Raw genomic sequence first — 25853 nt, forward strand, 5'->3', positions numbered from 1 at the left:
GCTACCAAAATCTTTCTCTTCCCTGCCCGTCGGGCTATTGTAGGAAAAATATATGTCAATGCTTTTGCATTCTTTCAGAAATGTAGCTGGGTAATTATGTCATTGGCATCGGTGAGCCACTGTCAATATGTGACATATTGAAGTCGCGTTTGAATTTGCGCTTGTTTTTTTGCTTTCACTTTGCAATCGTGCGAACTGTGTATAGAGAGCGACAGCACTGATCTGTGAGTGATGATAATTTGTGCACCAATTCCTCTGACATCGTCTTATTAATCGTTAGCTTACTATGCAAACATGACAAGTGAAATCTCCCGCAGCTTACACATGTGAGAGGTTGATCGCGCAGAGAATCGCTGAGCTTATGTGAGTGAGCGTGTAAAAGCATTTCAGTTCTGCTGAGCCAAATAAGACAGGTCAGGGTGAAGAAGTGACAGCCAAATAAAAGCTTACCACAAAACGGAGAAGTTATGACAAATCAGACTATAAGGCAAAAAGAAAGTGCAGCTTTATGGTTTCATGGACAAAAGAATTTCTGTGGCTGCGATATGATGAGCTAAATAACCAGGGCTGCACATAAGTGGTCCGCAGGTGCGCATTCGCTGTCAAAATAAAAAACACGCACAAGGGTTAGGGTTAAATTTAAAAACTGTACTTTTGAGTTAAAATATATATTTATAATTTTAATAAATGACAAATTAAAAATGCATGAACATTTTTTTGTATCGAAAAAATATCGAACCGTGACACCAAAGTATCGAACCGAACCGAACCGTGAATTTTGTGTATCGTTGCACTCCTACTCTTCACACACTGAGGTTAATTATGGAGTTCCACAGGGTTCAGTGCTAGGACCAATTCTGTTTACATTATACATGCTTCCCTTAGGCAGTATCATCAGAAGACATAGCATACATTTTCACTGCTATGCAGATGACACCCAGCTCTATCTGTCTATGAAGCCAGATAACACACACCAATGAGTTAAACTGCAGGAATGTCTTAAAGACATAAAGACCTGGATGGCCGCTAACTTTCTGCTTCTTAATTCAGATAAAACTGAGGTTATTGTACTCGGCCCTGAAAATCTTAGAAATATGGTATCTAACCAGATTCTTACTCTGGATGGCATTACCTTGGCCTCCAGTAACGCTGTGAGGAACCTTGGAGTCATTTTTGACCAAGACATGTCCTTCAACGCACATATTAAACAAATATGTAAGACTGCGTTCTTCCATTTGCGCAACATCTCTAAAATTAGAAATATCCTGTCTCAGAGAGACTCTGAAAAACTAGTTCATGCATTTATTACTTCCAGGCTGGACGACTGTAATTCATTATTATCAGGATGTCCAAAAAACTCACTGAAAAGCCTTCAGCTAATCCAAAAGGCTGCAGCAAGAGTCCTGACAGGGACTAGAAAGAGAGAGCAGATTTCTCCTGTTTTGGCTTCCTATTAAATCCAGAATTCAAAATCCTGCTCCTCACATACACGGTCTTAAATAATCAGGCCCCATCTTATCTTAATGACCTTGTAGTACCATATCACCCTATTAGAGCACTTCGCTCTCGCTCTGCAGGCCTACTTGTTGTTCCTAGAGTATTTAAAAGTAGAATGGGAGGCAGAGCCTTCAGTTTTCAGGCCCCTCTTCTGTGGAACCAGCTTCCAGTTTGGATTCAGGAGACAGACACTATCTCTACTTTCAAGATTAGGCTTCAAACTTTCCTTTTTGCTAAAGCATATAGTTAGGGCTGGACCAGGTGACCCTGAATCCTCCCTTAGTTATGCTGCAATAGGTGTAGGCTGCCGGGGGATTCCCATGATGCACTGGGAGTTTCTACTTCAGTCACAGTTGACATCATGTTCATACTCTGCATTCAATTATTAGTTATTATTAATCTCTGTCTCTCTTCCACAGCATGTCTTTATCCTGTCTTCCTTCTCTCACCCCAACCAATCACAGCAGATGGCCCCGCCCCTCCCTGAGCCTGGTTCTTTCTTCCTGTTAAAAGGGAGTTTTACCTTCTCACTGTCGCCAAAGTGCTGCTCATAGGGGGTCATCTGATTGTTGGGGTTTTGTTCTGTTTCGTTTTTGTTATTGTAGGGTCGACCTTACAGTATAAAGCGTCTTGAGACAAATGTTGTTGTGATTTGGTGCTGTATAAATAAAACTGAATTGAACTGTATACAAACATGTCAGACCACACTAGACTTTTGAAATCTAGCTGACTTTGTGTTTAAAGTCCAAACTGTTGCTCAGCTCACGGATGGTCACCATATTCTCTGGAAATTAGTTCAACCAAGCCTGATTTTCTTTACCTCAGCTGCCTCAACTAAACCAGAAAATCAGTATCAGATCGTGGGTATCACAACATTTGTTAATCATTCATGACCCCCCCTTTGCAGCTCGTACTGTAGCTCTTAGACTTGTATAAGACGATTCTCTGAACTTTTATTGAGGTCTAAGTCTCATAATATATTTTCTGATTTGACAGCTGACAACTTTACTGTGTTAGTCGCTCAGCTTTGTTGTTATCCAGTCTATTGTATTTTATAATTGCCACCTGTGTGCTGACTAGATCTCTGAATGTGAGGCTTTTGTTACTACATCAAGTGAAATAAAATCAGTGCAACAGATGACTGCGCCCTGACAAAACAAAGGTTTAATCGTGGATTTGAGAAGTTCATATGAAGTGTCCATATTCAGATTAGTGTGACTCTAAACAGCATTTTTTTCCAATGAATGCACATTAGGACGTCCGCTAGTTTCCCGATAAATCCCACAACCGCTTCCGTAAACATGTTGATGTCATCAGAGCTGCGCCGAAACATGTCCCAGTCTGCGTCATCCAGTGCGTCCTGCAGCGCGGCCACCGATTGGTCCGTCCAGCGAGCGACCTCCCTCCTGATTGGTGGTTGCTGCTTTAGCCTTTGTTTGTAAGCAGGTATGAGGAAGATGGCGGAATGGTCCGATTTTCCAAATGCCGGCAGGGGTTGAGCCTTGTAACAGTTCTTGAACGGGGTGTAGCAGTGGTCTAATGTCCTCGTGCCCCGGGTGGGGCAGTTGATGTGCTGGTGAAGGTTGTGAAATGTCCGTTTGAGATTCACTCTGTTAAAATCTCCCATAACAATGAGTGCGGCATCTCGGTGAAGTGTTTGTTGATCTGTGAGAGCCTCATGTAGCTCACATAAGGCAGTGTCCGAGTCCGCGTGAGGCGGAATGTAAACAGTGCAGGCAATGACCGCAGTGAATTCCCGAGGGAGATAGAAAGGGCGACACTTAACGATCAAAAGCTCCAGATTGGGCGAGCAAGAGCGTGTGAGTGGGGAGATGTTTGTGCTGTCGCACCATCTGTTGTTCACCATCAAACACACTCCACCACCTCTTTTCTTCCCCAACTCCATTGTCCTGTCCATGCGGTAAACCGAAAAGAACCCCGTCGGCTGCACGGCGTGGTCTGGTATCGCTGGGTTCAGCCAAGTCTCGGTGAAGCAGAGGAGGTTGCAGTCCCGAATGTCTCTCTGGAACTTGATTCTGGCTCTGAGGTCATCAAGCTTGTTCTCGATGGATTGAACATTGGCTAGCAGGATACTGGGCATGGGTGCGCGGTGTGCGCGAGCCCGTAGCCTGTTCCTGATGCCGGCTCTTTTACCTCGAGGCCGTCGCTTAGGGTCGCGTCCTTTGTTCTCTCTCAGGATCTCCTTTGGCCAGGTTGGGTCCGGAGTTAAACATGGTGAAATGTTCGTGTACTGCAGACCAATAGAAACCAAAGTGTCTCTACTGTAGCGGATTTGTGTGTTTTGCATGATGCCCATGCAAGATTATCACAGATATAGCAAAAAGTGACGAAAAACTGCAAAAAGTGGAGAAGTTAGGGCAGAGCATCCAGCACGGCAGCCGACCTCACCGGCGCCATTTTGGGTTGGGGTCCTTCTGCATTTCTCTCCTTCAATTCAATTCAGTTTTATTTATATAGCACCAAATCACAACAGTTGCTTCAAGGTGCTTTATATTGTAAGGTAAAGACCTCAAAAAGAAGACGCCACACATGTCCATTAAATTCTGCTTCAGTTACCACGCTGGCAACATTCAACGTCATCCTTTGATTTCCAGCTTCAGACTCATGATCTTGTCTGACCCTCTCTTCACCTGCAAAACACTATTCACATAAAAGTAAAGATTACCACGACTCTTTCTTTCACCGTGGCTCAGGGGGTTGGGAAGCGCATCTGTAACCGGAAGGTAGCCGGTTCGATCCCCAGGCTCTCTGTCCTCTTGTGTCCTTGGGCAACACGCTTCACCTACTGCCTACTGGTGTTGGCCAGAGGGGCCGATGGCGCCATATGGCAGCCTCGCTTCTGTCAGTCTCCCCCAGGGCAGCTGTGGCTACAACTGTAGCTGCCTCCACCAGTGTATGAATGTGAGAGTGAATGAATAGTGGCATTGTAAAGCGCTTTGGGTGCCTTGAAAAAGCGTTATATAAATCCAATCCATTATTATTATTATTATATTCCATGTAGAAAGTGTGAATCAAGCTGCCGTGCTCCTGGCTTTGCTTCCCTTCCACTTGGTCTCCTTCCATCAGCACACTGTTGGCCAACAGCACCAAAGGCAGTTATCATTAACCTGGGCCCCCCACAGTGTGGAAATCTTACTCTTAATGATTGACATGTTTGATTTGGCAGAGACTTTACACCAGAGGGAATAAAAAAATGCACTGGCTTGTACCTGTAAATGCACTGTGCTGTTGTAACAGTGTTTATGTGGTATTATTCCACTTACCACAAATGTCAGTGTAATGGGGAAACAGCGCCCCCCCCCCTCTCGGTGTGGCTGGTTAGGTGAGGCTGGCTGCAGTAATCGCTGCCAGTCTGCCATAGCCATACGAGAGGTGAGTTGTATTGTTCCGCACACAATATAGCTAAGTAGTACAGACACATAAAACATGTTTGATTAGCTGACGAGCACCGAGTGTAATAAGTGCTTAGTGGACACATGTCTAACATCAGTTTTATGTACTTTTCATTTGTTTATTAATGTGTGAAACTGTATGCTAAAGCGGAATGCTAATGAGATGTTCTGCCGTAGTGTGCTGTGCGGAGTGGTGTATGGCGAGCCTGTGCACTGATAATACACCGTTGTTTCCATTCAGGTACATCATTTGTTGTTGCTGTTATTTTATTGTATATTAGAAATTGTAATATTGCTGCAGTAATCGCTGCCAGTCTGCCGTAGCCATACGAGAGTGTGCTGTGCGGAGTGGTGTGTGGCGAGCCTGTGCACTGATAATACACCGTTGTTTCCATTCAGGAAATAAAGTGGCAATGATCGACCAGAGACTCCTTGTCTTTTTAAAAACACTTCACAACGCAGAGTCGAGGAGTCTGTTTGGGCCGAACTGTTGCAGCGGGATGAAGCAGAAACCGGTTACACTGGTGCCGTGACCCCAGCTCCTGCTATCCTGCGACCGCAACGGGGGCCGTCTACTTCCTGGAAGGTGGAAAAGTCGCGGGAGACTGGCTTTTCTTAGTCCCGCCATTTTCTGCGTTCTTTAGAGACATTGGGGCGGGGCTCTGTGCTTTCTTTTTTTTGGAGAGTTAAAAAAAAAAAAAAAAAAAAAAAAAAAAAAGGGAGGGACATATTGCTGAGCCATGGCAGATTTTCCCAGTTTTGGCAGGGGAAGGGGGGCAGTTGGTTTTACCCCTCTGCATTCATTTGGCAGAGGCAGATCAAGGTTGCTGACAGCCCCAGTTTCCTCCACACCTAAGCCTGTCCTTGCTGAGTTAAATGAAAACCCTATTGTTGGGAACTGTGATGATCTACAAAATACTAGATCAGAAACCAGTCCCACAAAAGAGAACCTTTATGCAGAGATTGCAACGCAAATTGGGTTTTCTATTGGGGAAAGCATTGCCTCTTGTCTTGAATCTCGGTTGGGCTCTGGAGTGGGAAACAGTGTTGTTGGGTCTGCCAATAATGTGTTATCTGAACCCTCACTATTGAATGTGATTGTAAAGTCTGATGTTAAAGAACCTGTGTGTTTTAGAGGGGATGGCTGTGATACATGCAGTGTTCAGAAATGGGAGGAAATGATGATGACTTTTTTTAAGAGAAGAGGGGTACCAGTTGCTGAACAAGCTGATGATGTGCTAAGTAAACTGCTGGGGAGGGCACAAGAAATAGTCAAGGTGGGCATACATAGTAAGCCATCGGTGTGTCTTGAGAGGGGCCCAGAGCCCATTTTTGAGATCTTAAAGCAGCACTTCAGTGACACTGCCTGTTCAAGCATGCCTTTAGCTGATTTTTATGCAACACTACCCAACTCAGGTGAAACACCGTTTGATTACTGGCTCAGGTTGAACAGAGCCATGGAGGTGACTGAAGACTGTCTGAAGAGACAAAATAAGTCCTTTGCATATCTGACGAAAGACCTGACTGCTATGTTTATCCGCCACTGTCCAGACTCAGAACTGTCTCTTATTTTCAAGTGCAAGCCCCTGCAGCAGTGGACGGTTGCTGATGTGCACGAGAAATTGCTGGAGCATGGCAAGGACCGGAAGTGCACCCCTCAGTTTAGTGCAGTCAGTGCCTTAAGTTTTCAGCAACAGGAGGTGAGTCCTAATGTGCAGCAGGCGACAGGCAACAGTAAGTGTATTACACCATCACCAACCTCTACCTCAGCATCACTTACCGACCTTCATGCAAAACCACCTACTGATCGTCTTGATCATGTGATAGCCCTGTTAGAGAAAGTCCTGGAGGGACAGCCTCGACAAGCAAAGCTGCCTGTTAAGGATGATGTAAGGGTTCCCCGAAACCAAACACACAAAATTGTTCCTTGCGTGATTTGTGGTGACACTGAACACTCTACGTATCACCACTGTAGAGCCCATCAGCTATGTTTCATCTGCCATGCTGGCGACCACACACGGGCTCAATGCCCCAGGGCAGTGTCTGTCAGAGTGAGGGGGCCTGAATCAGCCACCCAGCAGCTGGGAAACTAGATGGCCTACATGTGGAGGGGGCAAGTGTTAGGCCTGAAATCGCCCCCAAAGAGGATGATTTTGATGATTTAGAATCTGTATTACACACTGTTTGTGAGGAGCGCCAGCTAGGCCGGAGACCCGTTCTTCAGAACACACACAGACTAAAACAGCATGATGAGCTGTTCTATGAAAATGTGACCCTGGGTGGCAAAGTGTCTGTTAAAGCCATGCTTGACAGTGGCTCTATGGCCTGCACCCTCAGCACCAATATGATGCCCCAACTATTACATCATGCAGTGCTGCAGACCCCCACCTTGCAACCCACGGATGTCGTCCTGATTGGCTGTGGTGGTTCGAGGACAGTTCCATCAGGTGTGTGTGACTTTACAGTGGAGATATATGGCTGTAAAGTTGTTGTGCCAATGTTGGTGATTGCAGGGCAGAGTGAGGACCTCATTTTGGGCAGTAACCTAATGAGGTATCTGGGTAATCGCCTGAGGGAAGAGGGACATTTAGGAGAGGAATGCAGCAAGACTGAGTGCGGAAGAACAGCTTAATAAAAATCTGCTGAGTTCAATGTCAGGAGTGGTGGCCCCAGGGCATGTTGGTGATAAGATCGGAACTGTCAAGCTAAAGAGAGCTGTAACATTAGAGCCCTTGACAGAACACCTTGTTTGGGGCAGGCTGCAGCTAATGAATAATGGGGAAGTGGGCAGTGCTGTCGTTGTAGAGCCCACTGGGTCAAGGTCTGGACCGAGGTCAGTTATGGTTGGGAGAACTGTAGCGCATCTAAACAGTGATGGGTGGCTCCCTGTGAAAGTGCTGAACCCCTTTGACAAGCCGATAACACTGAAACGGAACATGAAGTTGGCTGACGTGTCCCCCTGTGCAGCAGTGGAGAACTTCAGCCCCACTGGCTCCTACTTGCAACAGAACATGCAACGGTCTACTGGCTCAGCTTGGTGCCATGATGAGCAGAGTCTAGTCACTGATGTTTCCACTTTGCCAGATGTTTCACCCTCACAGGAGGTGACAAGTGGTTGTAGCCCCCTACATGCAGTGCTGCAAAATCTGGGGCTGTCTGATATCGACATTGATTCATGTGCAGTTTCGCCAACTGGCAAAGAAAAACTGGTTGGCCTCATAGCCCAGTTTGAGTCTATCTTCTCGAGAGACAAGCTGGATTGTGGCAAGGCTGCCTACATCGAATTCGAGTTGTGGACGACAAGCCATTCTGGTTGCCATGCCGACGTGTGCCGCCGACTCATTATGAAAAACTCAGACAGGCTTTGAATGACATGGAGGAACGGGAAATAATTCGGAAGTCTTGCAGTGAGTTTGCATCACCCCTGGTCTTAGTTTGGAAGAAGTCCGGTGAGTTGAGAATCTGTAACGACTTTCGCTGGCTTAATGCTAGAACTGTCAAAGATGCTCACCCACTCCCGCATCCGGCTGACGCACTGGCTGCTTTGGGAGGGAACGGATTGTTCTCCACAATGGACTTTACTTCGGGTTAGTATAATGTGGAGGTGCATGAGGAGGACCGTAAGTACACGGCATTTACGTCTCTTGGGTTGTACGAATATAATCATATGCCACAAGGACTGTGCAACAGTCTGGCCACCTTCATGAGGATGATGCTAGGCATTTTTGGGGATCAGAACTTCCTCAGTGTGCTGTGTTATCTTGACGATGTTCTGGTTTTTGCCCCGACAGAAGAATTAGCACTGGAGCGCTTGCATATGGTGTTCCAGAGACTCCAGGTTCACAACCTTAAGTTGGCTCCAAAGAAGTGCCATTTTCTGAGACAGTCTGTGAAATTCCTGGGGCACATTGTAAATGCTGATGGGATACAGTCAGACCCTGACAAAATAGCATCCATTACATCCCTTGCAGAGGCAGACCTTATGGAAGAGGGTTCGAGTGTCCCATCCCAACAGAAGGTCCGCTCATTTTTGGGGATGGTAATGTTCTACCAACAATTTATTGAGAACTGCTCATCCATCGCAAAACCTCTGTTTTGGCTGACATCTGGGGATAAAGGCCCTCGTGGTTCACGGCGAAAGCACTGGCTGGTGCGTACAAAGCTGTGTGAGGAGGACTGGACGGATGAATGCAGGGCAGCTTTCAATGAGCTGAAGCAGGCCTTGTTGGATCGAGTGCTCCTGGCCCATCCTAATTTTGAGGAGCCCTTTTTGCTCTCTGTTGATGCCTCCAGCAGTGGCCTTGGTGCCGTGTTGTCGCAAGTTCCTTCTGGGGCTTCTACATCAAGACCGATCGCCTTTGCCAGTAAGACACTCAATCATGCACAGTCCAAGTACCCAGCGCATAGGCTGGAGTTCTTTGCATTGAAGTGGGCGGTGTGCGACAAGTTCCATCACTGGTTGAGGGGTCATCAGTTTACCGTATGGACGGATAATAACCCTCTCACTTACATACTTTCTAAGCCAAGACTGGATGCATGTGAGCAGAGGTGGATCGCAAAGCTAGCGCCTTTCCAGTTTGACATAAAGTACATTCCTGGTCCTAAAAATGTGGTTGCTGACGCGCTGAGCAGGGAGCCCTTCGTGCACCCCAGGGCCTCACACCGTTTGATAAGAGTTCCATATAAGGAACTTCTGGCAGAAGCAGAGGCAGTCGCCACTGGTGGGGTTCAGGAGGCCTTCAGATGGACTGTTCACTCAGCTGATAAGGCCTCAAGCAATGACCAGCCTGTTGTTTCGCAGTGCACGGCTGTTGCACAGACAGGAATGCTGACATCTTCTGAGGTGGGAGCTGTCTTCCAGGCCCATAGTGAACATGAGTCCAGGGTGTGGCCACATGCTCTCCTTCTGCCCCAATGCTCTCAGACTGTGCTTACGCCAAACCAGTCTGATTCTGAACCCTTCTCGCGTGATGACCTAGTGGGACACCAGCGGCGTGATGATGTGCTGTGCAGAGTGATCTCCTATGTGGAAAGGGGACGGAGACCCTCGAGGAGGGAGTGGGCAAGTGAACCGGTTGATACGAAGAGATTTCTAAGGGCTTGGGACAAGTTAACTGTGAGGGATGGTGTGCTGTATCGAGTCTCCAAGAATCCCGTCTCAAAGACAAAGACTTATCTGTATGTTGTTCCGCCAACCTTGCGGCTCGCTGTACTGAAAGGCGTCCATGATGAAGCCGGTCACCAGGGACAACAAAGAACACTTTATCTGGCCAGGCATAGATTCTACTGGCCTGGTATGGCCAAGCATGTGTCAGAGTATGTACGGTGCTGCAGAAGGTGTGTTGTTAGCAAGTCGCCTGAGCCAGAGGCGAGAGCACCTTTGGAGAATATCAGAACATCAGAGCCTCTTGAAATGGTCTGCATAGATTTTTGGTCTGCGGAGGATTCGGCGAACAAATCAGTGGATGTGCTTGTGGTCACAGACCACTTTACTAAGATGGCTCAGGCCTTTCTATGCCCCAATCAGTCTGCTAAGGCGGTGGCACACCAACTCTGGCATAACTACTTCTGCATCTACGGCTTTCCGAAACGCCTTCACTCGGATCAAGGAGCTAATTTTGAGAGTGTGCTCATTGCCGAGCTATTGAATGTGGCAGGTGTCCAGAAGTCTCACACGACCCCATACCATCCGATGGGAAACAGCTCCTGCGAGAGGATGAACCGTATCTTGGGCAACATGATTCGTGCATTACCCCCAAGAGCCAAGAAAAGGTGGCCTGAGGCACTGAAAGCTCTCACATTTGCCTATAACTGCACAGTCCATGAGACAACTGGCTATGCGCCATTTCTGCTGATGTTTGGCAGAGTGCCAAGACTGCCGATTGATGTGATCTTTGGCTCTGTTATTGAGCACCAAGACATCATGAACTATGATCGATATGTCCAGACATTGAGGAGGGACCTCAAAGAGGCCATGGATTTGGCGCAGGAGGTGGCTCGCAAAAATTTGAAGCGTCACACGGACCTCTACAACCGGAAAGTGCGGGGAGCCCCAGTAGCGATAGGTGATCGCGTCCTTTTGGCCAACAAAAAGGGACGTGGCAAAAGAAAACACTCTCCCAGCGATCAGCAAGTTGTCTATACAGTTTGACAAAAATGATGAGAGTCACACCTTTAAGCTGATGGATGATTCCACAGGGCAAGTGAAAGTTATGCATCGCAACCTGATAATGCCAGTGAACTTCCTCCCTCTCAGTGGTGTTTCAGTTCAGGATGATGGAGATGAGCTTTCTGAGTCTGGCTTGCTGATGGTTGGATGCGACGGAGAACCTGTCTGCAACTCATCAGTGGGCACGGCTGAATACAGGACAAGAGCTTGGGTGTCTGACTTACCGTCTGCAGTGTCCAGCGACTCGCTGATGACAGGGGTTACTCAACCAGAAGGCAGCATGGTGGATCGAGAGCTTGCCTGTACCAGTGTTCCCCCTGTTGACACTGAGGAGCAGGTAGATGCCACCTCTGGTGGTCAACATTCTGACCTGCTTATGTCTGTGGCCCCAGTTGTAGCCTCCTCTGTTTCGGAGTTGGCAGCCATTACTGACAGTGACCAGGACAATGAAGCTACGATTGAGGGTCATGTCTCAACCACAGTTGTTCCACCCAACGCAGACCCGATTGATGTTAGCAGGATGGTGGGGACCCGTGCTAGATCGAGAGTGGGACGGTTACTTAAGCCTGTTTCCAGGTTGATTGAAATGATGCATCAGAGACCTGTTAAAGTTTAAATATTGTTGATAACTGTGAGTTGATTCTATTGTTGTTGAAGTGGGACTTTGATCTTTAGAATTGAAACTGATTATTTGTCGTTGATTTTTCTGTGTCGGAGTGGCGTACAGTTATGATGTGATGAAATATGTAACTGGCATATTTTGTTCTTTTTTGGAAGGGGTTTGGCCAACTTCTTCTTCTACTTCCTTTGGGGATAGTCCTCTGACTGAATTTTCTTTGTGACTGTACGACCTGGTATTACTGAACAGATTTATCACATGCTGATAGCTGTGGATTAGCTATTGGATTTTTTTTTTTTTTATCTTGTTCTTTTTTTTTGAGGATTATTGGGTTTTTGTCCTCTGTTTGTGTTATGGTGACTGTGGTGTACCTGATTTTTTTTTAAGGGTGTTTTTTTGTTTGTGGTGTTTGTTTATTTGAGTGTGCAAGTGGAATTCAGCAGGGGGGAATGTAACAGTGTTTATGTGGTATTATTCCACTTGCCACAAATGTCAGTGTAATGGGGAAACAGCGCCCCCCCCCCTCTCGGTGTGGCTGGTTAGGTGAGGCTGGCTGCAGTAATCGCTGCCAGTCTGCCGTAGCCATACGAGAGGTGAGTTGTATTGTTCCGCACACAATATAGCTAAGTAGTACAGACACATAAAACATGTTTGATTAGCTGACGAGCACCGAGTGTAATAAGTGCTTAGTGGACACATGTCTAACATCAGTTTTATGTACTTTTCATTTGTTTATTAATGTGTGAAACTGTATGCTAAAGCGGAATGCTAATGAGATGTTCTGCCGTAGTGTGCTGTGCGGAGTGGTGTATGGCGAGCCTGTGCACTGATAATACACCGTTGTTTCCATTCAGGAAATAAAGTGGCAACGATCGATCAGAGACTCCTTGTCTTTTTAAAAACACTACACAACGTAGAGTTGAGGAGTCTGTTTGGGCCGAACTGTTGCAGCGGGATGAAGCAGAAACCGGTTACACTGTCACGATCTCAAGCTCTATACACACAAACAGAATTTAAACTAATAATACACAAAAATCTGATTCACAGGGAAGGATGGAAAAATCAAGTCTCTGTACTAAGACCTGTCTACAAATACAGCAACATAATTGTTATCATTAAGTCATATCAGCAACACAATCTAAACTGCAGATGTTAGAAACCTTCTTCCAAATCACTAAGTCGAAGGTAACCAGGACTGCACTGCAGTGTGACCAGTGTACCAATGGTTAGACTCCCAATGACACTGGGAGTCTGCCAATGAAATGGCTATCCACGGTATACGTTGCTCATTTCTTTCACGCTGTGTCTAAAACAACTGCACTGGTAAGTTCACAGAGTCACCAGCTTAGACTCTACATCAGACAAATCACACCAAAGTACAGCACTTATAATGTCAGCTTCTAAACATGTTTCTTGGTGACATAATGCTTTTTCAGCGTTTCCACATATTCATATTCATTCCTAACAGATGTGTAAGGGTCTGAAATGACAAGCTTTTTGTTGTTTTTGCTAATAAGACACATAAGATTCATGCATCATACCTATGAGAGCAGTCTCGTAGCCTTGTTGTTTGACAACCTTGGCAAATGTAATCTCCTGGCTGGGGAGACCTCCAGATGCTGCATTAAATAAAAAGACACCTGGTCTGCTATAACCAGCGATACCTGGAAAGAAAGAAAAACAAAAACAAACGTGTGACTTTAGCATGCATAAAAAAAATGACTCAATTCACAACAATGTGCATAAAGAGTTTTATAGACAGTTTTATTGTAATTGGGCTCAAAGCGATCTTAAATAATTCACTAAATGAATGGCCTCTGTTAAAGGTGGCTGTGTTTAACGCTCCTGTATTCTGGAAACTTCTCCACCAGGCCAACATTGAGCACTGCTCCTGTCAGGGAAGCTTGTTTCTGTGTGCAGCTTTTAACTGGCCTGATCGCACTGGGTATCGTCCGGTGAGAAACGCTGCCCTGCTGGGAGTGCAGAGGCTGGCTGCAGCAATGTGGTGGGTCAGCTTCACCCCTTCCTTTGCCAGCTGGTCAATATTGGGGGTCCTGCAAATCACATCATCAGCAATTACAGAACAGGTTTCTCATCAAAGCAGAATATGTCAGACTTGTCAATGCCTGAAATAAAGTTAAAGCAACTTATCTCCAGCTGTTGCCCAAGAATCTCTTACTCAGTTCTTAATGCCCAAATTTTCCAATCAATCACAAATCACCACTTTACTGTTATTTTACAAAATCAGTGTCCCTGTTTCATAAAAAAGGTCTTATCAAAGAAAAACTATGACTTAGATAAAAATCAGTAAACAAAACTAACCGGGACACGCTGCTGTGATCATTCTGAATCTACTCAAAAACACTGGAGATGAACGTAAATATTTGAAAGCACCGACGTCTTTGCAGAATTAAAGCTCTATTAAAATTCCACTCACCTTTACTGTAGCGAGATAGAGAAAGAAATATCAGAAAGAGAACCTCGACAAATAAAACTTACTGCATGGAAACAAGAGCACAGGAATAAAATCTCATTCAACAAATATAAAATGGTATGTATGTATTTTTATTATTGCACTTGGATGCAATAATAACTGCTCGACAGCAGTCATCTATAATAATATTGCCCCTACAAGCCAAAACTCCCCAATGGGCAGAACTCGACAGGAAGAGACCTTGAGTAAAACCAAGCTCGACGAAAGGCTCTTCACACAGAGGCCACAACAGGAAACAGGACAAGAAACAAATGAACAGACAAAGAAATCTTTATTCTCAATTAGTCGGCCCCAATTAAGTCAAAGGAGAATTTTAGAGCAGTACATTGAGTCAGAGGTAGTTTGAGATTGATCTAAAAATATCTTTTAAAAAAGTTCCCTTGATTTTTGTACTTAGCTCACATAGGCTTCATATTAGCGGATATTCTTGGGTAGCGTCACTTTAGTATAATAAATGCTAAATGTAGCATTAAATAAAGCAATAAATGCTGAATTTATGTTGTTTGCACAGTATCCAATACAGTGAAGTAATCCCAAATGATAATATTTCCACTGGCACAGTTTCTGGGAGAGGCTATCTCCTGTCATGGTCCTGGGTCTGTGGGTCCAGTGTTTTTGAATATTCTTTGAATTAGTTAGTTTCTGGTTATACACTCAACAAAAATATAAACGCAACACCTTTGTTACTGCTCCCATTCCCCATGGGATGGACGTAGAGACCTAGAATTCATTCCAGATACACAATATAACCATCCCTCCCAAACAGTGGTCACAAATCAGTCCAAATGTGTGGTAGTGGGCACATCTGCTATATTGAGATAATCCATCCCACCTCACAGGTGTGCCACATCAGGATGCTGATCTGACATCATGAGTAGTACACAGGTGTACCTCAGACTGCCCACAACAAAAGGCCACCCTGGAATGTGCAGTTTTGTCTCACAGCAAAATGCCACAGATGCCACAAGCAATGAGGGAGCGTGCAATTGGCATGCTGACTGCAGGAATGTCAACCAGATCTGTCGCCCGTGCATTGAATGTTCATTTCTCAACCATAAGCCGTCTCCACAGGCGTTTCAGAGAATATGGCAGCACATCCAACCGGCCTCACAACCGCAGACCTCGTGTAACCACACCAGCCCAGGACCTCCACATCCAGCAGGTTCACCTCCAAGATCGTCTGAGACCAGCCACCCAGACAGCTGCTGGAACAATTGGTTTGCACAACCAAACAATTTCTGCACAAACTGTCAGAAACCGTCTCAGGGACGCTCAACTGCATGCCAGTTGTCCTCATCGGGGTCTTGACCTGACTCCAGCTCGTCGCCGTAACAGACTTGTGTGGGCAAATGCTCACATTCGATGGCGTCTGGCACGTTGGAGAGGTGTGCGCTTCACAGATGAATCATGGTTCACATTGTTCAGGGCAGATGGCAGCTGAGAATGTCCCAGTTCTTGCATGGCCAGCATACTCACCGGACATGTCACCCATTGAGCATGTTCGGGATGTGCTTGACCGGCGTATACGACAGCGTGTACCAGTTCCCACGAATATCCAACAACCTCGCACAGCCATTGAAGTGGAGTGGACCAACATTCCACAGGCCACAATTGACAATCTGATAGACTCCATGCGACGATGTGTTGCACTGCATGAGGCAAATGGTGGTCACACCAGATACTGACCGGTTCTGGGTCCCCAGACCCCCAATAGCGCAAAAACTGCACATTCCAGGGTGGCCTTTTGTTGTGGGCAGTCTGAGGTACACCTGTGCACTACTCATGATGTCAGATCAGCATCCTGATGTGGCACACCTGTGAGGTGGGATGGATTATCTCAATATAGCAGATGTGCCCACTACCACACATTTGGACTGATTTGTGACCACTGTTTGGGAGGGATGGTTATATTGTGTATCTGGAATGAATTTTAGGTCTCTACGTCCATCCCATGGGGAATGGGAGCAGTAACAAAGGTGTTGCGTTTATATTTTTGTTGAGTGTATTTGCCAGTCTTTTATGAGTCCTCTCTCTTCTACTGGGCTTCCTGTAGTGTATATCCAAAATATCACAGGAACATGTTGTGCTCTTCTACCCTCTCTGCAGCCTGCTGTCCTGTTTATCTACAGATTCAGTAGTCTAACCCCCCCCCCCCAGACAACTGTGAACAGTTGAACAGTGAACAATCAACAGAGCCACAATCAAAGATATTCACTCCAGTATGGGAACAAAACGGCCTACAATAACAGGAGGTCAAATGAAAGAGTTCTGGGAGTAGCAGCTTGAAGAATTACAAGTTCCCCCCATTTCTGCCAATCACGTCTCTAAGAACCAGTAGCCAAATTACACTTAAGCTTCACCAGCGTCAGTGAGAAGCAACATGTTCTTACCTCAGTGAGTTATTGCCATAACAGCCGAGGTCTCCAATTCCTAGGTCATCCACCATTATCAGGACAAAATTAGGCCTGTTGGTCTCCTGCAGAGAAGCACTGTTCACCTCTAAGAGCAGCAGCAACAGAGAGGAAAGTGGCCACGTGCACTTCATGCTGTCAGAACAGAAACACTGGAAGAAAAATCTAACCACATGTAATTGTACACTGACAGGTACCTGTATTACAGCCAGTAGTATTCTGGAGTTTCCCACCAATGACTCTGAAGCCTCCGTCAGTCGCTGTCAGTTACCAATGAATATAATTTAACTGACCATAGTTGACCATAGCTTTGACGCTACAGTAACATTTTCACAAGCATTTCACAAACCGTGGTGAAGTCATTAACCAAGGACTGTACTCGTGTCTTCTTCTAGTGCTTTTAATCATGAATAATACAAACTGGTTATGATTCCAGCACACAGTCGAGTGAAAGGTTGACAATGAAGACTGTTACAGGCAGCATTAGCAACACGTTCTCACTCCCAAAGCGGAACATTTTACGCTAGGTGACACATCGTCAACATATTACGTTTTCGGCTACCCACCACGTTCCTAAATGACGACCTCGGAAAAATGAGGAAATATGAGAAGCTACTAACTCCTTTTACTGCTTTACATTATATTTTTATTACTTTTTTACATTTACACGCTTAGTCCCTTAATTTTAGAAACACGGGAAACTTGAACTGTCTGGATCAGTGCTTAGAAACCATGGTGGAAATTGTGTCCCCACACTTAAAGCAGCCACAGCCTAATCTTGAACAGGTAACAAAATCAGTAATGAGCAGTCAGACTCCAAGACTGCGGCCACTGTGGTGACGGCTGTGAAGAGTAAAATGAACATTCCTAACACCAGTGGTGGAGCGGGGGGGTGGCTTACTGGGCTTAAGCCCGGGTTGTTTTGTCAGAAGCCCGGGGTCTTTTGGAGTGTAATTTTTTCATAGTTAGATGCCTGGCTGACAACTGTATAAAAGAAAAACTACACACAATATTCAAAGCACATAGTGCACACTGTGGGAATTTACAACTGTGCGTAAATCCCCCCTAATATTGGTATGATCCGAGCTCAGACACTAAGCGGGGCGGGGCAGCTGCTGCCTGCGAGTGCGCTGTTGGAGAAACGCAGCCAGGCAGACAGAGGAGAGCTGAAGTTTGAGCAGGTGTTCCAGATCTACTGGCGTTTAGATCAACTGGCGTTGGTCGAACAGATGTGTGGCAGTCTTGCGTTTCAGGAGCTGCTACCGACAAACCAGCAAAAAAAAAAAAAAAAAAAAAAACGGCAAATGTGTCATCTGTGACACTTGTGAGGTTATCTCAAACACACTCCGTCAGTCTTGATGCTGTTGAACAACAAAATGTATAAAAATGTGGCGAGTTTACCTGGTGATATCCTCATGCGCGACGCGATCGCGAAAACAGCAAACAAGTAATACCACACCGATGTTGTTCACAGGACAGCAAGAGTAAACGATCGGGAGACTCTTGTCGTCGTTATCGTTCCCCACGCACGGTTTGTTTCTCCGAATTCAGCGTTTTTGCTTCACAACTAAAGCGAGCAGTTTACTTTGTGCCCTAACATGGACTCGAGTCAACCAGCGCCACCTCTGGCCAAGTGCCACAGCCTACAGCCAGATCAACTTGTGACACACATCTGCAGCACGTTTGAATTCGTTTCATGCACATTTGTACCTTTCAATTGTGTCTGTTTGTGCGTCATGCAAATAAACCTTTGAAATGAATGAAATGACACTAATATTTCACTAGTGTTGTAACATCACATGTCGTTAGCGTAGTCTGTCTGTGTCTTTTCTCTGCGAACAAACATGTTAGAGTTGGTTGTTATATACAGTTTGTATAAGTGTGGTTAATCTAATAAACATTTGTAAGGAGATGGCAGTTACTGTGAATGTACAGCAGTTACACAGTGATTAGTAATAAACAGTCAGACAATGACTCTGACAATCTCATTCAGTCTTGCAGATTGAATGCACCTTCTGTGGAAAGTGGTACCACACAGTGTGTGTGGACTTCCCCTGTGCAGAAGGCGACTACAAATGTTGTGCATGCTAAATAAACAGAAACAAATGATCCCTGTTGTCTTTGCTTACTGATTGTTTTCAGTGTTGACAATCCACATTGCTGGCATTGCATCTTTCAACATGTTTGTGGGTAGATTTGGATGTACCAGGGGTAAGTGCAGCCACTCAGCCTCTACTCAATGTGATCATAGCAGCAGGTGCAGATGTGTCACAAGTTAATCTAGTAGTGGGCTATGGTAGTAGTGGACTGACCTCCATTTGAAACTGCTCCAGCTGCTGTGTGATACTGGATCTGCTACAAATTGAAGATCATATGGAAGTTTTGGAAATTAACCCTTGTATTAAGTTGAAAAACAAAAAAGTGACATTGATTTTGTTGCGGGTCATTTTGACCCGTACTGTGTAAATCCACTCAGAATTGTCAAGAAACTGCAATAAACTGCAATAAAACAATAGCAACTTTATTTTCCATTAGATAAACATGTAGAACACAGACATACAACAGTTAGACTTTCCATAACTATTTTAGGAACAATTTGGTTTTTCGTTCTTACAAACACGTATTTTGAACTTGCCCAACGTTCTCAGTTTTTCAATGCTCAACATTTTCTATTTTGTCCACATGATGGACAGAATGTAACTGTGTGCTTTCTGCAGATGTACTTCTTGCATTTCTCACAAAAAGTGCTTGTTTTCAAACAGGAACCTTCCTAACTAAGATTTAAAACAAAAGATTTCTACGTCTCCTCCAGTCTCACAAACAGATGACAAACCAAGCGACACACCTGAGTCACTGACTTTCTTAAATCCACTCACTCTCACTGGCTGTTTATTACTAATCACTGTGTAACTGCAGTGAATTCAAAGTAACTGCCGTCTCCTTACAAATCTTCATTGGATTAACCACACTTATACAGACTGTATATAACTACCAACTCTCCAGCCATGTTGATGGATTGCCTATATTGGCTGGAAATATCATTTCCAGAGAAAGGACACAGACAAACGATGCTTACAGGATGTGATGTGACAACACTAATGAAATATTGATGTGTCATATTTGTCCAAGGCATATTTCATTGTTATGGAAAAAGAGAATATCAAAATCATGATGACCAATTGGAGTGGTGATTTCTATGACTTTGTGTATATAATTTGGAATTTTGTACAAATGTAGGCCAATAAGGAATATATGAAATATTAGTGTCATTTCATTCATTTCAAAGGTTTATTTGCATGACGCACAAACAGACACGGTTGAAAGGTACAAATGTGCATGAAACGAATTCAAACGTGCTGCAGATGTGTGTCACAAGTTGATCTGGCTGTAGGCTGTGGCACTTGGCCAGAGGTGGCGCTGGTTGACTTGACTCCATGTTAGTGCACAAAGTAAACTGCACGCTGTAGTTGTGAAGCAAAAACGCTGAATTCGGAGAAACAAACTGTGCGAGGGGAACGATAACGACGACAAGAGTCTCCCGATCGTTTACTCTTGCTGTCCTGTGAACAACATCGGTGTGGTATTACTTGTTTGCTGTTTTCGTGATCGCGTCGCGCATGAGGATATCACCAGGTAAACTCGCCACATTTTTATACATTTTGTTGTTCAACAGCATCAAGACTGACGGAGTGTGTTTGAGACAACCTCACAAGTGTCACAGATGACACATTTGCCGTTTTTTTGCTGGTTTGTCGGTAGCAGCTCCTGAAACGCAAGACTGCCACACATCTGTTCGACCAACGCCAGTTGATCTAAACGCCAGTAGATCTGGAACACAGGTACCAAAGCAAATCATTCGTACCGTACAAATAATGTAAATATGACGGTGCATCACGAAAGATTGATATCAAACTGATCACTTGACCCATTTTACGTTACTCGCTCTTCAAGTGAATCAACAAATGGCGAAATGAAAAGCCGAACAACAACAATGCTGTTTCTTTAGAGAGTCTTAGCTTACATGTGTGTTTATTTCATATTTTCAGTCGTTACCCTCCACGGCTAAATCGGTTTCAGTAATGCACTGATATACAAGAATGGACATAAGGAGCTTCTTTCAAAGAAAAAACTCAGGTAGTATTTTATATATTATGCTTTGTGTGTTGTTTGGTATATTTCTATGCAAAACAAGAGGAACTTCAGTACACAGCAGGATATTCACATTTGTAACCAGATATTTACATACACTTTAGGGAGAAAACCTAAAACATTTTTACTGTACAACATCAATTTAGAGTAAACTTTTTGTTTTAGATAAATATTGAAATATCTTTTGAATTAGTTAAATGTCAGAATAAAGAGACAGAGCTGTCCATTTTTATCACTTTGATCAAATGTAGGAGTCCATATACACTAAGTTTATTGTTAAATAATAAGAAACTCCAGACGATTCCATTCTGAGCTGCAGAAGCTTCTGATAGGTTAGTAGAGTCCATGTGAGTAAATTGGTGGCACAGCTGTGGATGCATATAAGGCAAAACACAGAGCCTGTTTCTTTGACATGGGAAAATAAAGAGATGTCAACCAAAACACCAGGAACAGAACTGTGGAGCTCCATAAGTGTGGCTCAGTTTGAATACATTTGCAATTAAGAAATACAGATAGAAAGTTAACGAATATGTTTTTATATTTATCAATCTAAAAAAAAATAAACATTTAGTCTGATTTGATGTTACAATTAAAAAAGTGTTTTTATCTGAAGAGTAAATATCTGGTTTCAACTGTATATTTGATGATTGTCAGCACAAAGAGAGAGAGAGGAACAGAGAGGGAGAGAGAGAGAGGAGCAGAGAGGGAGAGAGAGGAACAGAGAGGGAGGAACAGAGAGGGAGGAACAGAGAGGGAGGAACAGAGAGGAACAGAGAGAGAGGAACAGAGAGGAACAGAGAGAGAGGAACAGAGAGGGAGGAACAGAGAGGGAGGAACAGAGAGGGAGGAACAGAGAGGGAGAGAGAGGAGCAGAGAGGGAGAGAGAGGAACAGAGAGGGAGAGAGAGGAGCAGAGAGGGAGATGGGGAATGAGGACAGAACAGAGATGGAACAAGAGCAGGTGAGACACACATGTTAGTCAAATGGTTGTTTACCAAAAGTATCATCGTATTATAGGTACTCATGTATCTCGTGTTTCTTTTTAGGTTTGTTATTTTTCAAGTTATATATTTATTAAGTTTTGCAGGCTTGTTTGCACAACAAGGCTAAATAATTATATAAACTTTTCTGAATCTAAATAGTGGACTTTGGTACAATTAAAAAAAAATAAGTGTAGTGCAGGTCTATGATGATTTTTAGTGCTGCTATCATCTAGTTCTGATTCTGGTTCTGTCTTGGTTAAGTCCTCAGTAGTCCTGATTTTGAACTGTTGTAGTCCTGTTTTAGTTCTGGATCAGTTCTGGGTCTGGTTGACTTGGGGTTTAGTCCTCGTGTCTTGATGCAGCCCTGACTTTGTTCTGCCTCGCTGCTTAATTAAAAAACTAGTTTAAGGTGTCCTGCATATGTGATATATATTTTTCCCTATATGAAGTCATTCTTTTTTGAACAAAACTCAAAACAGAGCCTATTAATCTTTCAGTCATTTCTAACCCCCCCCCTCAAAAAAAAAAAGAAAGAAAACAAAATGCATACCCTTTAGGGCTAAGCCCCGGGTGTTTCAAATGTCTGGCTCCGCCTCTGCCTAACACTGAAGGTAGAAAGTATGAAATCACTTTTGATTATTGACAAAACTGAAAACAGCATTACTAACAATTACTAATGACATTCTTATGCACTTGGGAAATATTTGATTTCATTCCCACTTGACCTGCAGCAGGTGACACCATTGATCATGCCATTCTGATTGATGAACTGTGTTGGTATCTGTGACAACGTTCTCAAATGGTTCTCATCAGACTTCACCGAGAGACATATTTGTAATAATACGAATTCTGAAATGTACGTATAAATTTAAATGAAGTCCCTCAGGGCTCCATCCTTGGACCAATTCTATTTTCATTACATATCCTATCCTACTAAACAGCTTCAAAAGCATCTTCTGTCATTGCAGATGATACACAGCTGTAAGACAAACAACCTCAACAGCTACCTCAGGCAATCTTTCACTGCCATTAACTAACTGGATGTCTCAAACTGACACTGTTTGGGTCTGGCAGCTTCTCTGAGGAGAGCCCTTACATCAGCAATATCAAATCATCTGATAAAAACCTTGGTATTACTTTTGACAAGCATTTGAATCTCACATATCAAAGCTTTTCCCAATCGTATGTATTTAATCTGAAACGTTGCAAAAATGAAACATTTAATGGTTTCCAGTCATTTGGATCTCTTAGTTCCACTAAACTTTAATTTGTCCTGGTCTTGATTAACTCTAAACACTGGCACCTTATAACTGCAGCTTATTTCAAAAATCAGTCGATTCGGTCGAATGAATCAGTGGTTTGTTTAACAGAACTGTTTAAAACTCATATTTGTATGTTCATTTGTTTTTAATCTTCCACCTGTTATTTTGATTATAATTCACATGTAATGTGGATGTGGAAGTGTATATGCAGGAAGGAGTGTAACTGTCATGATCCTGGGTCGTTGACCCAGCGTTTTGTGTTTCTTTTTGGGTTCATCTTGTGTTTGGTATTAATTCTTTGGGTTGGTTGTCGTGTTTATTATCCCTACCTGTGTCTCCCCTCTGTGCTCCGTTCAGGTCCCTGCGTTTTGTTGTAAAACAGTCTGTGTGTTTCCGGTTTTACTTTGTAGGTCTGCCTCTCATCATGTCCATTAGTGTCAGCTGTGTCCACCCCTGCGTGTCATCTCCTCATTACCTAGTGTGTATTTATAGTGTGTGTTGGCTTCTGTTCATCGTCGGATCGTCTGTGTTTGTTGGTGTAAAGACGGCGCTCTGCAGTCTCCGCTCCCCGTTCCACGCTTAGGTTTGTCATTAAGTTTTCCCCAGTCTAGGTTTTTTTCAGTCATTCGTCTTTTCTCACTGCCTGTTCAAGTTGCTCCACTTCTGTAAATAAAACATCACTCTCATCACCAGTCAACTGCCTGCATTTTGGGTCCTTTTCCTCCTACACCACACGGCTCACCCCGCCAGCCGTGACAGTAACGCCACGAGTCCCAATGATCCACTTTGATTAGAAATGTTCCTAAATTAGAGTGATGACCAGAGGTAGTGTAGTCGCCATAATAAGAGATGCTCCAATTCCCCAAATACTGAGGAAAGGAGCTTTGGTGCTTCCTATATCAGCTCTGTTGGAACAGCATACACTGGGCCATATTTTCTTAATAGAGAGGAGAAAATGCTGTCCCATGATTCACTGGGACAGACCCTCCGGTCATTCATGAAAACAACAACATAATAAACAAAGTTGTGCAGATCATGTAAATGTTCATTATAAATGCATATTGGCATTCAGTTCAATTAGTGAGAATTGTGTGATTATCATAAATTAATTTTTACCTCAGGTCTCGTGGGGTAAGTGATGGATGGAGGGAATTTTACTGCAGTCACAGAAATCCTAAACAAGGAGGAAGGAAGACATTCCACTAGATCAAAGCAGTTAAATAAGTAATTAGGACATTTACATATAATATTTAAATATTAACAAAAATTCCCACCCGTGGGATTAATAAAGGTATCTTATCTTAAAATAACATGCATTTGATTTTATAGGCTAAATGTGTGTGAAAGCAGACCTAACATCATTTGCCATCAGATGAGAGAGTTCCAGTTACTATGTCGCACATTATCACATGGAGATTAATCTAACGCACTAACACGGATTCATTCATAGGACATTTCACTTGTATTCGTTACAGATTCTTCAGCCAGACGTGGCTTGCTGTGTGCGCTCTTCACACCTCACTTCCTCACCCTGCGCACCGAGTGATTTAGGACAGAGAGTTTTGGCACTGCGCTCACAGCTTAAGTGCCAATTATGCAATCGTTTTAAAAACATCTGCCACGCCTTAGAAATATCGAAATCTTTATTCTAAAAATGATCAATATTGTTTTTTCTTATCCAAGTAACCTGCAAAGATCAACAGGGTAAGAACACGTTGGTGAAGCATTTCTACAATTTCGCTGGCACATGTTCAATGACAACAAAGGTCTATTCTATTCTATTCCATGCGCATGTTGTCACCCATCTTCTCCATACTGTAGTTTCCACACGGCGAGCACGCAACATCACACTACATCACGCATCACGTCAGGTTGTTGTTGTCAGAGCACCGTCCTTTTCTCAGTCAGTGTTCAGGACTGTGTGTCTGCATGCGGGAACATTTATCTTTAATGTGTGGCTTTATCCAAACTGCTATAAATGTATTATTGTTATTTATTGTTGTTGTTGTTGTTACTGGTCTCCATCCTCTAACAGAGGAGTTTTAGTAGCAAATAACTTTTGCCTTTGAGTTTTACTTCTAACCTGCAGATAAATGAACAGAGTTCGAGTATTCAGCACACTTGCTCCTGCAGACAGACGGAAGTGTTACTCACCTGCTGAATGACAGACGGTGATCCGGAGCGCAGGCTGTACTGTCGCTCTGTGGGACGCTTCTCCCAAATTTCTGCGCTACTCAAATCTTGCAAAGTTGTTTGAGCTCCTGCTGTGAAGCCAGAATCACGCAAGAAGTGGGGGCTACTCTGTTTTTCCGTTTAGCTTCCGTTTAGCTAAATAGAAGTACTTCCTGTCATGAATTTCAAAACAAACTCCACAGTCAGACCAAGGAAAACAATGGAGAAAACTTAATTAAAAATTCGCCCATCATATTTGACTAAGCCTGCACCGCCTGTCTTTGATGCTCAGCTCAGGGTTACACTGCTGCTCACAGTACAAACTACTGACAAATATGTGACCGATATGTAGGGTTGCTAACCGTCCCTTAAAAAACGGAATCGTCCCGTATTTAGAAACAAAAGTACACGTCCCGTATTGAGCTAATAAGGGACGCACTTTGTCCCGTAATACAGTGATAATCAAAAGTAGTCTATAACTTTTAATGGAATTAACGCTTTGTTTGAAAACATAATTCCCAGCCCCTCTCCTGCTTTGTGACCAATGAGCTGACAGCACACTTATGACAATTCGAGTATGACAATTCAGATTACCGCTCATCTCATTGGTCGAGGAAAGGTCGCTTGCGGAGAAAATACCGGAAGACAACAGATGACCACAACAAGAAGCATGGCCAACAGGGAA

The 25853-nt window shown here is 44.0% G+C and overlaps 2 protein-coding genes across 2 annotated transcripts in view; one reads left to right on the forward strand and one right to left on the reverse strand.

Annotated features, from left to right (window-relative positions):
• Positions 1-25853, forward strand: part of trak1a (trafficking protein, kinesin binding 1a) — a 346028-nt gene that overhangs the window by 208704 nt on the left and 111471 nt on the right. The window lies entirely within an intron of this gene.
• Positions 13028-25319, reverse strand: LOC146658705 (steryl-sulfatase-like). The gene is made up of 7 exons (XM_085424158.1): positions 25151-25319; positions 24113-24170; positions 23326-23969; positions 16583-16755; positions 13631-13752; positions 13240-13362; positions 13028-13050 (listed from the first exon to the last, which is right to left on the reverse strand). Exons 4-7 carry the CDS (start codon positions 16735-16737, stop codon positions 13028-13030), a joined length of 423 nt encoding a protein of 140 aa, XP_085280284.1. The 5' UTR covers positions 16738-16755; positions 23326-23969; positions 24113-24170; positions 25151-25319.

Source organism: Rhamphochromis longiceps, linkage group LG11 (assembly GCF_057381845.1).
Source record: "Rhamphochromis longiceps isolate RC_006_pf linkage group LG11, R_longiceps_female_GT1.1, whole genome shotgun sequence".
NCBI classification, from domain to species: Eukaryota; Metazoa; Chordata; class Actinopteri; order Cichliformes; family Cichlidae; genus Rhamphochromis; species Rhamphochromis longiceps.

What these genes read in the sequence shown, in the direction of transcription:
- LOC146658705 (XM_085424158.1), bottom strand. Translation starts at nt 16,737, where the DNA reads ATGAAGTGCACGTGGCCACTTTCCTCTCTGTTGCTGCTGCTCTTAGAG. An exon ending in TATGGCAATAACTCACTGAG is followed by an intron (nt 13,753 to 16,582) that starts GTAAGAACATGT and finishes TGTGATTTGCAG; the next exon opens with GACCCCCAATATTGACCAGC. An exon ending in CTACGAGACTGCTCTCATAG is followed by an intron (nt 13,051 to 13,239) that starts GTATGATGCATG and finishes TGTCTGATGTAG; the next exon opens with AGTCTAAGCTGGTGACTCTG.